Raw genomic sequence first — 14,516 nt, 5'->3', positions numbered from 1 at the left:
TGTATTACATATTGAGCATCCCTGACCTGAAAATTTGCAATCCATAATGTTCCACAATTCAAAACTTTTTGAGCTGATGCTCAAAAAAAATGTTCATTGGAGCATTTCTGATTTTGGATTTTTGGATTAAGGATGCTGACTAGAATAGTGCAGACATTCCAAAATCCAAAAAAGTCAAAAATCCAAAATTCTTCTGCTCCCAAGCATTTCAGATAATGTATACACAACTTGTATCTAGCAACATAGGACAATGCATTTAATATAATGTTAATTGAAAAAATAATATCCAAAGTATAGATATCTTCATTGAGTATAGCTACATACAATCCTATATTAGTAAGAAAATTAAAGATATAAAATTGATAATAGGTATTTTAGGATGATAGATTTATGAATGATCTTTCATTTTCAGACAGTTACTTTGTTTTTTTTGTTGAGACTGAGTCTTGCTCTGTTGCCAGGTTGGAGTGCAGTGGTGCAATTTCGGTTCACTGCAACCCTCTGCCTCCCAAGGTTCAAGCAATTCTCCTGCCTCAGTCTCCCGAGTAGCTGGGAATACAGTTGTGCACCACCATGCCCAGCTAATTTTTGTGTTTTTAGTAGAGCTGAGGTTACTCCATGTTGGCCGGGATGGTCTTGATCTCTTGACTTTGTGATATGGCTGCATTGGCCTCCCAAAGTGCTGGGATTACAGGCGTGAGCCACCGCACCCGGCCCAGACAGACTTTTTGTATTGCTGTTATTTTATACTTTAAAATAATTTTATTTTCACAAGAGGTTATTTTTTCTAAAAGTCAGACACGTATAAGAGAAACATTGGAAACTACAGAAAAAGGGAAGAAAAGATATATTTTGAACGAATCTTCCAAAACTACCACTGTTACTGTTTTCAATGTGTTGAAAAACAGTATGTTAAAAAAAAAATTTGCCAGAATAACCTTCTATTGTGTTGTCACATTTCATTTTAGGTCCTGAAAATCCTTGGTTGGTTCAAGCTTATGTTTCAGCAGCTAAACACCCTTTTGCTTCTGTGGTGGCTCAGGAGGTTTTTCAGAGTGGAATCATTCCTTCAGATACTGACTTCCGTATCTACAGGGATTTTGGGAACATCCCAGGTATATTTTCAATGGTTATGGCCTGTTGTGCAATATTTATTTATCAAAAGCAAGTTTTAATCTTGAAAGTTTATGAGTAAACAGCATTTTCTGAAACAATTTCTTTATCTGAGAAATATACATTCTGACTCACTAAAACAGAGTTCCTAATGCTTTTTAAAACTCCATACTAATTTAAATGCTTGCCTCCTCTAGAATATGTCATCTTGCCTCATAATGTGACAGAAGAACAGGGAAGAACTGTTTAGCACCTCCTTCCCAAAAGATGGTAATAGATCCTTCAGGGGTCTTTTTGTTGTTGTCTTGCTTTGCCAACTCCCTTGGCAGCTTGTCTTATTTGAAGTTAAATTTGGCTTTGGCCTGGCAAGAACGTAGGTGGCAAAATTTTGATGGCCTCCCAACTCAATATTCCTACCCTTGCTGTGTGACTTTTAATGCCTCCCCGTGGAGTAATACACTTCTTCAATCACTATTTATCAAATTACGTACCAAAGTTATAAGTTGTGTAAGAATTTGGAAGATAATTTATGTCATTCATTTATAAATGTGACAAAGCAGTCATGCCACTGCTTTGACATTTTGTCTTCTAGGAATTTATTAAACAAATAGGCCTAAACCAAGGTTGATCTTTAAAATGACTTTTTTTCCCCTCTGTATATCTTAGGAATAGACTTAGCTTTTATTGAGAATGGATACATTTATCACACCAAGTATGACACGGCAGACAGAATTCTTACGGATTCCATTCAGAGAGCAGGTTGGTATTCTAATTTAGACTTCTGATATATACTAAGATGGAATATTAGGGATAATACATAAATGTGTACATATTCTGTGGTCTACGCATTAAAGAGGCAGTATACAGTGTGAATGAGCTAGGGCTTTGGCGTTGGAGAGATGAGATCTTGAATTTTAGTCCTGTAGTCTAGTGTATCAATTAAGGTTAGGAATATTCATTGTGAGGAAATGAAAAAGGAGTTGGCCCACGGTTTGTTAGGATTGCTGAGCAGCAGTAAGAATGTAGCTCTGTGAGTCTCCCATGATGTTTTCCTATAGGACTCTGCTACCTCTCCGTCTTGATTTTTAACATGTTTGACAGCTTGTTCAGCATCTGTGAGCTTCGCAAAAGGCCTTTATCTCTTGGTTCGCCACTCAATTTCTGATATCTAGAAGAGTGTGTGGTACAGTTAATATATATTATTAAATGAATGGATACTAAGAAACAGCCATTGGATTTGTCAACAATGAGGGTACAGTTGATCACAGGTAATAGTTCTAGTAGAAGGGAAAAGATACAGACCAGCTGGCTGAGCATCTGACTGGAAAGGAAATGAGAAGGGGAGATGGACCTTATTTGAGAAATTTGGTAAGAAAAAAGAGACAGCAGTAGGAGGGTAGAAAGCGATTTCTGTTCACATTGTTTCTAACCATTTTTTCATTCAAACAGTAGATAGTTTATTTCTGCTTTAAATAGTTGTACATGTAAATTACAGTTTATTCAACCTTTTTATCTTTTATCTTTTTTTTTTTTAACTAATAGGTGACAACATTTTAGCAGTTCTTAAGCATCTAGCTACATCTGATATGCTGGCTGCTGCTTCTAAGTATCAACATGGAAACATGGTCTTCTTTGATGTGCTGGGCCTATTTGTCATTGCCTACCCCTCTCGTATTGGCTCAATCATAAACTACATGGTAGTAATGGCTGTTGTTTTATACCTGGGTAAAAAATTGTTGCAGCCCAAACATAAGAGTAAGTATTTTCCTCTAAAACTACAAATACTGGCATTACTGTAGAATTTGCTTGAAATTTTTCAGTTTGTTTATATCTTCCCAGAAAACAAAATCTTAAGACAATATTTGCTTTATATTATAATAAATTTTTAAATATTAATATTCTTATTATACTTTTCATCTTGGAGAACTACTCAACTTATATGTATTTAGGGACTCCGAAAGTAGGCATACTACTTCCATGTTAGGTACTACATAGAAGTTATTGAAAAATGTACAGATTGACTTAAAAAGTCCCATTAGAAAATCTTGTCCATCCAGGCGCAGTGGCTCACGCCTGTAATCCCAGCACTTTGGGAGGCCGGGGTGGGCGGATCAAGAGGTCAGGAGTTTGAGAATAGTCTGGCTACAGTGAAAACCTTTCTCTACTAAAAATACAAAAAAATTAGTCAGGTGTGGTGGTATGTGCCTGTAATCCCAGCTACTTGGGAGGCTGAGGCAGAAGAATTGCATGAACTTGGGAGGTGGAGGTTGCAGTGAGCCAAGATTGTGCCATTGCACTCCAACCCAGGCAACAGTTTGAGATGCTGTCTCAAAAAAGAGAAAAATGTCTTGTCCACAGACAGACCAGTAGCCAGAATGGGTAAGTGTCTTAAGTCTGAATGAACTGCTTGTGGTTAAATTGTTTCTTCTATTTGAAATGTTTCTATTTGAAATGTTTCAGAGTCTAAGTTGCTGTGTGGTGTTACCAGATAAAATATTTAGCATGAATTTAAATAATTCTTTATCACCGCTCATTTTTCCCACACTTGTTATCTACTTATGTTACCTTCTTTTAAGAACATTTTATATGGAATTTTGCCTTCCATTCTTGCTAATGTTTTGATACACAAAGCATACCAAAAGTGAAGAATATTAAGACTGCCCTCCTCCTTCATGAGGAATATACCTGAACTAGTCCTAGAAGACTGATCTTTTTGAGTATTTAGTATCTAGAGACTCTTAATAAATGTTACCTGAATATTATTCTTTGATAACTCTCTTGTTCTAGTGATTTGCCAACCTCAACACTTTGGACATATATGTATTTTTCATTTACAGTGGAAAGCTTTTTGTTTTAATGTTTTCCCATTTAGCTCTACTGACTGGTTATGTAATTGATTTGATGAAGATGGTGATCTCAACTTTTTGTTTTCTTTTCATTAGCTGGTAACTACAAGAAGGACTTCTTGTGTGGACTTGGGATCACTGTGATTAGCTGGTTCACTAGCCTTGTTACCGTTCTCATTATAGCAGTGTTCATCTCTCTTATTGGACAGTCTCTGTCATGGTATAACCACTTCTATGTCTCCGTTTGTCTGTATGGAACTGCAACTGTAGCCAAAATAATATTTATACATACTCTTGCAAAAAGATTTTATTACATGGTAAGTGTTTGGTATATCTGTTGATTTCTTTTTGTAGCTTTCAAGGATTGAAGATCAACTTAAGTGGGATTCATTGTATTTGATCTTTTAAGTGCTAAAAAATTGTTCAGCCTGGTTATGGAAAATACACCCGCATTGTGTTAATTTTCTGGAAGATTTCTTATTCTGAGGATAAAGTCACAAAATTCAAATGAGATTATAAAGCCAGGCTATAAGCAGTGTTAGGGTGGTGGTGTTTGGAAGGCTTGTTAGCGCAGCCTTCCACTGAATTTGCTGCAGTTTTTGTAACTGTGCCCTGGGCTCAACCAGTTACTTATGTTATTTGAGAATCTGTTCTCCACTGGAGTGTAAACTCCTTGAGGATAGGGATTGTTTTATTTATTTCTGTATCCTCTGTGCTTCGGTAGTATCTGATACACAGCACTAACACACAGCAAGTATTTCTTGCCTAAAAGGATGTTGCACTTAAAGTTTTCTCTTCAGTTGTTTCCCTCACTATTTTTTCTTTTAACTATATATTGCTGATTCAGGTTCTACACGCATGTATGTCATTGGGGTTAAAAACACATTGCTAAGGAAAACAGAGGGAAGGGAAATAGGGTTCCAAATGATTTATACTGAGAATATTGTTATGGTTTCAAATAGATAAGTTTGTTGGCAGAAATAAAATTAGGAATTAGGGCTATGGGCCGGGTGCGGTGGCTCACGCCTGTAATCTTAACACTTTGGTAGGCTGAGGCAAGCAGATCGCTTGAGTTCAAGACCAGCCTGGGCAACATGGTGAAACTCTGTCTCCACAAGCAATACAAAAAATTAGCCAGGCATGATGGTGTGCCCCTGTAGTCCCTGCTGTCTGGGAGGCTGAGGTAGGAAGATCACCTGAGCCCAGGAGAGCAAGGCTGCAGTGAGCTGTGATTGTACCACAGCATTCCAGCCTGGGGGACAGAGTGAGGCCCTATCTCAAAAAAATAAATAAAAATTAAAAAGCTATAAAATAATAGGTATAAAAATGAATGACAGTGAAAGAGAGCAACATGGTTTCAGACTGTGAATTAAAGAGGAAGATCTTAGCTCCATGTAAAACTACTGTTTTCAATTTATCCTGTTAAGGTTTTGAATGAGACATGGATGATTATAAGTCAGCATCCTTCCACAAGCATGCCTTTCATATCTGAACCTTGGTCTCAGTTTCAGTTAATGTTGGGATGTGCTCTGTGGAACCCTTCCATGTTAGCAGCCCTTGTTGAAGAAAGGTTCTTTGAGGTTAGCCATCTGCTTATGGTTGAGCTCATATTTTTATCTTAGTGGCTTCAGTTCCCAAAAGAATTACACCGTGGGGCTCAGTTTCACATGCTTATTCTTATTGTAATAGTGTTTGACCACAGTGTGGCTGACTATCGTTGATTGGGGCTGGAGTAGGATAGAAATGCTTAATAAAATTTCATTTACTAATTTCAGTTGTCTGATCGTAATACTTTAGGCTGGAAGCACAATAGAAAGAGTGATGTGTTTCATTTTTTCACAAATATTCTTTAAGTGCCCGGTGAACATGGTATACCATCAGAGACAAGGCACGGTGGCTCACACCTGTAATCCCAACACTGGGAGGCCAAGGCAGGAAGACTGCTTGAGGCCAGGAGTTTGAGACGAGACTGGGCAACATAAGTGAGACCACATCTCTATTATTATTATTATTATTATTATTATTATTAAACAAGAATGATGCCATAGGAGAGTCGTAAGAATTTGATCTCTTTGAGGAGCTCTCAGTTTCATTTGGGAAGGGGTGGGAATGACAATAATTGCTCTATGTCGTGGGGTGAAGTGAGACTGACATGTAACTGTGCTATAGGAATACAGGGGAGGTGAGATGAATTTGCTTGTGGCAGGGTGGCTGAGATGGCAACATTTGAATTGTTTGTTTGTTTGTTTGTTTGTTTGGAGAGAGTCTTGCAGTGTTGCCCAGGCTGGAGTGCAGTAGTCTTGACTCCCGCAGCCTCTGCCTGATGATTCTAGCAGTTCTCCTGCCTCATTCTCCCAAGTAGCTGGGACTACAGATGTGCCCCATCATGCCCAGCGAAATTTTGTATTCTTGGTACAGACAAGGTTTTGCCATGTTTGCCAGGCTGGTCTCCAACTCCTGGCCTCAAGTGACCCACCAACCTCAGCCTCCCAAAATGTTGGGATTATAGGCGTGAGCCACTGCACCTGGCCTTTATGGGGTTTTTGAAGCATGTGTTGACATTTACTAGATGGAGAACTAATAGATGAGTAGTTTAAGGCGGAAATGTATAAAATGCATGTGCGTCAGTTAATGGAAAGTCCAGTGTGGTGAAGACAAGGTGGCAGTCCAGTAACTGGAAAAGTAGGCCAAGGTGAAGGGAGAGCATGATTCCAAACATCAGTGGGGCCACTATTGAAATGTTTTGAGCAGATTAGTGTGAGAATTCGTGTATGAAAACGGATAGCAATATATAGAGTGAATTGGAATGGAGCAGGACTGGGGAAGGGATAAATAGAGGTGAGTAGGAAAATAAATTGGAGGGATGTTTTATCTTTGGTACAGTTTGGGCACTTAAAATGAGATCTTTGTTTTTAAAATATCTGTGTGTCATTCAGCTTCAAATTGAATAATAAGAATTATTTTCTTATTTTTAAAGACCAAGCCTCTTGATCAGCACTGTGTTAATAATTTACACATTTAGCAACTGTAGCCTATCTTTCATTGTTGGGAGTGGGGAAGGTTTGTCAAATGAACTTCAACTTGTTTTGAAAACATATCACAGACTCTGTTGAGCTCTTGAAGTAGGATCCCTTAGAACAAACATGCCCTGGGCTATACAGAAATGGGAAGGCAGAGGAAGGAGAAACTTAAATATATCTATTTCTCCATTTCCATCTTTGTATTTATGTAGTGTAATTAAAACTTTCATGTTTGTGTGAATAGAATCACTCATGTGGATGTTAAAATATTTTAAGTTCATATTAGGCCAGGCACAGTGGCTCTCACCTGTAATCCCTGTGCTTTGGAAGGCTGTGGTGGGAAGATGGCTTGAGGCTAGGAGTTTGAGACAAGGCTGAGCAACATGGCAAGACCCTGTCCCTGCATTTTTTTTTTTTTTTTAATGTAGATGGGTGTGGTGGTGTGTGCCTATAGTCCCAGTTACTCAGAATGCTGAGGCAGGAGGATCCCTTGAGCCCAGGAGGCTGAGACTGCAGTGAGCCGAATTGCACCACTGCACTCCAGCCTAGACAACAGAGCAAGGGCCTGTCTCAAAATTAAGAGTGCAAGGTGCTGCACAAGAACCCTTGGACTTTAAATCTCAAAAAATATAAGATCAAATTTTATAATGTTAAAGCATGAAGAATACAAGAAGGGGGCAAAGGTACAGTACAAGACCAACTGGAGATAGAAAAGACTCAGGAAAATAAGCCAAATTCCGGATTGCTTTAAAGGTCCTGCAGTTTTCCACGTGTTGGCTATTGGTGGTGCTGCAGCAGTTCGTAATGTTCCTTCACAGGTCGTTTCTCTAGTTTGTCTGAAACAGTGTTTGGAATTTGCATGAACAGAAAAGCTTAGAGAGAGGAATGTTTTTTTAGGAGAGTCTTTTCTTCTGTTTTGGAGTATTTCTACTTTTAGCCTAGTAGAAGAAAATCATAGAGTATATGGAGCATTTGTACTCTATCTGGTTAAACTGCCCTTATGCTGCAATTTGAATTTATTACTTCATGATGGGAAGCAGCTTTCTTAGTGTTTACTTTAAATCAGTTTAAAGAGCAGACCGTGTTTAAAACAAAATATAATTTTCCTGAGTGATGAAAATTGTGTTACTAGAATAAAAGCTCTTTATGAATGACCTGTGAGTGAGATTGCTTGTGCATTTTTTCTTTCTTTCAGAATGCCAGTGACCAGTATCTGGGAGAAGTATTTTTTGACGTCTCGCTGTTTGTCCATTGCTGTTTTCTTGTAGCCCTCACTTACCAAGGACTTTGCTCGGCATTTATTAGTGCTGTCTGGGTAGCATTCCCATTGCTCACAAAGCTCTGTGTGCATAAGGACTTTAAGCAGCATGGTAGGACATTTTTTATTTTGATACACATGGGAGAATACCTTAAAGTACATAAGATAAGGCTTTCAGGGACTCTTTCTTTTTTTATTTTATCGAGTAGACTTTCTAAGTTGTTTTTAAAAGTTTTCACACTACACAAATTATCTTATGCCTTATACCCCATCCCTTTCTCATGTTTGTGAACATATGCTAATATATTGTGTATTTTGCTTAACTCTTATTTCTATTTTATCCTTTTGAGTGAAAGATCCTACTTCAAGATAACAAATACCCTTAAGGGCAAAAGTCATACCTAATCTAGTTTCTGTTAGGGTACCAAGGCACACCAGTACTATAAAAATTTATACTTCACTGTAGGATTTCATAAATATGTACTTTTTTCTCTTTTTTCCCTAGGTGCCCAAGGAAAATTTTTTACTTTTTACCTTTTGGGGATGTTTATTCCTTATCTTTATGCATTGTACCTCATCTGGGCGGTATTTGAGATGTTTACTCCTATCCTCGGGAGAAGTGGTTCCGAAATCCCACCTGATGTTGTGCTGGCATCCATTTTGGCTGGTTGTGCAATGATTCTCTCTTCCTATTTTGTAAGAGAAAATAAGTTTTTTCTTCTTCATTTTTTATATGAGTTTAGCCATACTAGATTCTGTGAAATAGTATAATGTGTACTTTATTGAGAAAATCTGCAGCAGAAGAAATGGTGAATGGCTGTGCATCTTGTAAATTTGGTATGGTAAAAAACTGTAGAATGGAGTTTTTGTTGTTGGTATTTAAAAAATTTTTGCCTGTCTATCCTTCCAAATTCTCTTAATTTACCTCTTTTCATATAGCTTTTTGTATACCTGAGTGTGAATTTGTAGAGCGCTTACCAAGTATGAATTGTTAGAGATTGCCTGGTGGTGAATGATCCTAATAGTGTGTTTTGAAATTACTAATTAGAGGCAAATGTTAATAAATACATGGGTGGTTTTATTAGTGCTGTTAGAGCTAGTGAAGGAAGACCAATTCTAATGAGGCTTTTTTCATTATCATTCCACTACCTTGTTGCTAGCACATGAAAGTTCATTAATTGAGTCTGTTATGACATCTAAACATGCCTTCATTTACCAAATAATGAAACTGTCACAGGCCTTGTCAGTCCTCATTTTGCTGTATTGGTGTCCTGTCCTAGTAGGGAGAGCTCTGTTTGCCATCTCTTTTTTTCTTCCCTTGGGACTTCCCAGAGGGAAAAAAGACAGTGATGCAGAGTTTAAGAACAGATCCCCCTTTGGCAGAGCAAACCCCAGGCGAGGTTTTGCTTTGGCTTGGTGTCTACCTCCAAGACCCAGGCTGGGCCCCTCCAGAGAAGACAGGTCTCTGTTTTGTGGCTCTTTTGATTGAAATTCATAAAAATAAAAAGGAGTTATTGAACACTTATAGGTACACCTTGAAATTTGAGGATAGGGAACCAAATAGAAAAAGGAGCTGTGACTTTATTATAGTTCTTGTCTTTGTGGAGATGATAGTGAGTTTTTTCATACTGATAACAGTAGAGGGCATCTTTACCCCTTTACTTTGTGGAAGTTAGATTCTAAAGACAGCAGGTAAGGAAAATACTACACACATGGTCAGCATTATCCATAGAAGTCCCTTAAATAGCCTTTAAGCTCTATGTATGTGGCTTTGTGTATATAACTCTGTAGAGTAATTCTTATGCATATTATTGTTTGAGATCTGCCATACTAGTCTTAAAAGAGATCTGAGCATTCCAACCATTTTACTTACAGGATAATTATTAAGGGTAATATAAGGATAAGGATAATCCTTATTGGTATTCATAGGGATGGATGAAATCTTCTAAAATGTTCTTTGTTGCCTGAAGGGTTTGCTTCTTTTTGGTTTAATATTAACCCTTATATCGTCTGTATTTTTGATAGGTTTTGCTGTTGTAAGGATTAAAGCAGATCGTGGAGTTTCGTCATCTGTAGATTAGGTTCTAATCAAAAGTCAGCTAGTTATGAACAGAATGCCCCCAACCTTGTGTATTTTTTAAATTATATTCAGTGAATGGGAGCTATGGATATCCATAAAAGATGACTCGGATATGGGACTTTTAAATTCTGTTCCACTGATAATATGAAAGGGGGCAAAATGAACCCTGGAGATGTTCATTGTGGAAATGGAAAATGTCCCCAAAGCATGGAAATCTGGGAAACCAGAAGAAAGAGGATTAAAATGTCTTATCTTCTAAATTATATTTTATTGGAAAAGCTTTTAGAGGGAAGACTGCCTCTTGGAATACTTTAGAGAGCTCACTTAATATTCATTTTTAATGTGAAATAGCCCTGTCACACTTTGATGCCATGAGTTATCAGTCTTTTAATCATTTTCTTATTTATGTGTAGCAGTAAGACTGCCTTCTTTGGGTAATAGAGAATTGAACCACAATGCATATTTCAGAGAGCTTTTCCTTCAGTCCTTGGGGATTTATTAAATATATCTGCTAGAAAGCAATTAAAGTCTTGTCAAGTGATCAGGTTTTATTTTTTGTTGGCTTTTTTTTTTTTTTTTTGAGATGGAGTCTATTTCCCATACTAGAGTGCAGTGGCATGATCTCAGCTCTGTGCAACCTCCGCCTCCCAGGTTCAAGCAATTCTCATGCCTCAGCCTTCCTGAAATATGTCATCCTATGTCACTCTGGGTTCTGAGATGGGTACAAAATAAATTGAAGAGAAGCATGAAAAGGGACTCTGAAATGTCCAGTGTATGCTGATGACTGAGCTGTTTCTGACTCTTCTTCTCCCGACCCCACTCATACCAGCATTCCTCATTTCAGCCTTGTCCAGTCAATATGCATATAACCATGAAGGCCCAGCAAAGAATACCCAAGGACACCTATTAACTGATTGCTTGCTAGGTGTGGTGGCTCACGCCTGTAATCCCAGCACTTTGGGAGGCTGAGGCGGGTGGATCACTTAAGATAAGCAATTCCAGACCAGCCTGGCCAACATGGTGAAACCCCATCTCTACTAAAAATATAAAAATTAGCTGAGCATGGTGGCACACACCTGTAATCCCAGCTACTCAGGAGGCTGAGGCACAAGAATCGCTTGAACCTGTGAGGTGGAGGTTGCAATGAGCTGAAATTGTGCCACTGTACTCCAACGTGGGTGACAGAGGGAAACTCTGTCTCAAAAAGAAAAAATTCACATTCATGTTATTTCTCTACTTATGAAAATAAGTAGCGAAATAAAATGAAGAAGGCAAAAAGGGGAGCTGGATTTAAATTTTATGTCTGTAGTGTACCAGTATTCCATCCTGAGGCATCTGCAACAAAACAGTGCTAGCCTTAGGTCACACATCTCACGTTTGTATACATTGAGTACGAAAATAAGACAGAGTATCTGAGGACTTGGGGCTGTGAGTTAGCAAAACAAAATTTGTCACCCTTTCTGTCCCTCTTTCTCCTAGTAGTCACAATATTTAAAATGTGGCTGCTTAGAACAATTTAAAATTTCACATATAGTTTCCCCAAATGGCTTCTTCAGACCTTGTAAAGGATCTATGGAATATTCTGAGTTGTGTATATCCCTTACAGTTTTTAGTTCAGTGATTTCATTACAATTAAAAAGCTAAGATAAGTATATTTAGGATTTTTCTGGATGCCAGCCTTGAAACTCAGTCATTTACATTTATTGCCCAAGTTCAGATTTGTTGTTTTGATTGTGTTGGCGTTGGTTAATTTGTCACCTAAAGGGATAATGTTACTTTGGAATGCAGTTTTTCCTCACATGCAGGTCCACCGGCAAAGTCTTGAAGGTACATCTGTATGCTAGTTTAGATGAATTCAGTATTCCGACATAAATTTAAAGCATTATGAGTGGAATTGGAGTTTTGTCCAAACAGATCTGTCTAAGCTTAAAGCTTATCTCTGGTTATTTAATGAATAATCTATTACATCTACATTTCTGTTCTTTTTGCTGATTGAGGATAGCGACAGTCCTCTTTTTTCCTGTTGGTTTATGGCTGTGTGTTAAAAAGGTGGCACCATCATAGCAGATTGGAGGCATCTATCATTTTCTAGGTTCTCACCTGTGATGGAAATCTCCTAGAGTTAGTGCTTTGTTTACTAGTTGTTGGAGTATGCTAGCACCTGCTGATAAATTTTCTTCGGGGTCTGTTAGATAATACCTGTTAAAAGTAAAGTTAGTTAAAAACACCTTTCAACTACCAGCATGAATTTGTAATATTTCTATGTTTGTGGTTTGTGTTGTAGATTAACTTCATCTACCTTGCCAAGAGCACAAAAAAAACCTTGCTGACTTTAACTTTGGTATGTGCAATTACATTCCTCCTTGTTTGCAGTGGAACATTTTTTCCATATAGCTCCAATCCTGCTAATCCGAAGCCAAAGAGAGTGTTTCTTCAGGTGAGCAGTTTTGCATGAGCTATTTGAGATGTGAAAAGGAAAGCCTTGTGTGTTTTGAGCTTCAGTAGTGAATTGGAAGTGCAACTGACTTTTCTGCTGTTGACCTACTTAGTCATACTCACCTTTTTTGTGTGTAAGACAGTGAGGAGAAGACTGACTGTCAAGAGGCATTCTTATCAGCTAGACATATATCTCCCAGGAGACTGAATTGGAAATGTTTGCTTGTTTTTATACTATTCAAATTATAAAACTGCACCTTTTTGGAAAAACAGGAGCAAATATATATGATGGAATAATGAGTTTTTAGAAATAAAGATTGTAAGAATGTCTACAGGCTGAGTAAAAATCTAAACTATCAACTGGCAAAATTGATATTTAAAAATACTAGTAAAATTAATCTTAAGTAACATTCAAAGTAATATGTGATAGTGAAACTATAACTTAGGAAGGGATTAATAAAATGAGTTTTAGGACTTACTTCCTTCTTTTTTTTTTTTTTTTTGAAATGGAGTCTTGTTCTGTTGCCCAGGCTGGAGTGCAGTGGCACGATCTTGGCTCACTGCAACCACTGCCTTCTGGGTTCAAGTGATTCTCCTGCCTCAGCCTCCCAAGTAGCTGAGATTACAGGTGTCCACCACTACACCTGGCTAATTTTTGAATTTTCAGTGGAGATGAGTTTCATCATGGTGGCCAGGGTGTTGTTGAACTCCTGACCTCGGGTGATCCACCCACCTTGGCCCTCCTAGATTCAAGTGATTCTCCTGCCTCAGCCTCCCGAGTGACTGGGATTACAGGTATCCACCACTACGCCTGGCTAATTTTTGAATTTTTAGTGGAGACTGGTTTCACCACGTTGGCCAGGGTGTTCTTGAACTCCTGACCTCAGGTGATCCGCCCACCTCGGCCTCCAAAAGTGCCTGGGATTACAGGTGTGAATCACCATGCCTGGCCAGTTTGAAGACTTATTTTAGATCTCAGATTCTTCTTCAGATTTTTTAGACCTGGTACTATAAAGCAGTAAGCCTCAATTCTAGTCATCTCTGTTAGAGGTTGTGAACTAGCCAAACAGAAATGCCAGAGAAATTATAACCTAGATTACTATTCAATGACTTAAAAAATTAAAAATGCTTGAACTTAGGAGATTTAGAAAAGGGTCCAAATAACAACTCCTTGTTATAGCCCTGAAGGATTCTGTGATAAATTTTATGTGAGATTTTACGATTTGTAAAACCTTTAGTGAAGGACAAAATTTTTTTTAGGAGGTTCAATGTGTTTTTCATGATGTACTAGGTTTTATAATTATGTCAGTAATATGTAGGAAAAGCCAGCTTTTTACTTTTAAAATGGCCTTTTCTGATTTGTTTTGGGGTTCTCTTCCACCGTGCCAGAAGTTGGCAACCTTTTCCTGTAAAGGACAAGATAATATTTTGGGCTTTGTCAGCAATACAGTCTGTTGCAGTGACTCCGTTTTACAGTGTGAAAGCAGCAAGAGAGTATACCTAAACGAATGAGTGTGGCCATGTTCAAGTAACAGTTGGTGTATAAAAACAGTGAGTCAGTGGACAGTTTGCTCTGTTGGCTGCAGTTTGCAGGCGCCTACCCTATGCAGTGTTTTCTTTCCTTTTTTCCCCCCTGATTGATATGCTTCAGGCTGGTTTCTGCTGTCAGTAGAGTTATTCCAAATGGAACATGGTGCCTTTTTATAAAATTCTGCTAGGCACAAGGCTGTCATCTAGTGGTGAGCTGCAATTCCCGTTTTTGT

The 14,516-nt window shown here is 38.1% G+C and overlaps 1 protein-coding gene across 1 annotated transcript in view; it reads left to right on the top strand.

The window, feature by feature from the left end:
* ERMP1 (endoplasmic reticulum metallopeptidase 1) overlaps positions 1–14,516 on the top strand; it is a 58,720-nt gene that overhangs the window by 16,055 nt on the left and 28,149 nt on the right. The window contains exons 5-11 of the mRNA XM_039474760.2: positions 969–1,115; positions 1,780–1,872; positions 2,656–2,868; positions 4,056–4,276; positions 8,175–8,349; positions 8,743–8,933; positions 12,602–12,754. Of these exons, the coding sequence (XP_039330694.1) occupies positions 969–1,115; positions 1,780–1,872; positions 2,656–2,868; positions 4,056–4,276; positions 8,175–8,349; positions 8,743–8,933; positions 12,602–12,754 (1,193 nt within the window). The remainder of the gene's footprint in view (positions 1–968; positions 1,116–1,779; positions 1,873–2,655; positions 2,869–4,055; positions 4,277–8,174; positions 8,350–8,742; positions 8,934–12,601; positions 12,755–14,516) is intronic.

Source organism: Saimiri boliviensis, chromosome 2 (assembly GCF_048565385.1).
Source record: "Saimiri boliviensis isolate mSaiBol1 chromosome 2, mSaiBol1.pri, whole genome shotgun sequence".
Taxonomy (NCBI): domain Eukaryota; kingdom Metazoa; phylum Chordata; class Mammalia; order Primates; family Cebidae; genus Saimiri; species Saimiri boliviensis.
The sequence above is the reverse complement of the archived record's forward strand: the minus strand, read 5'-3'. Positions and strand labels throughout refer to the sequence as shown.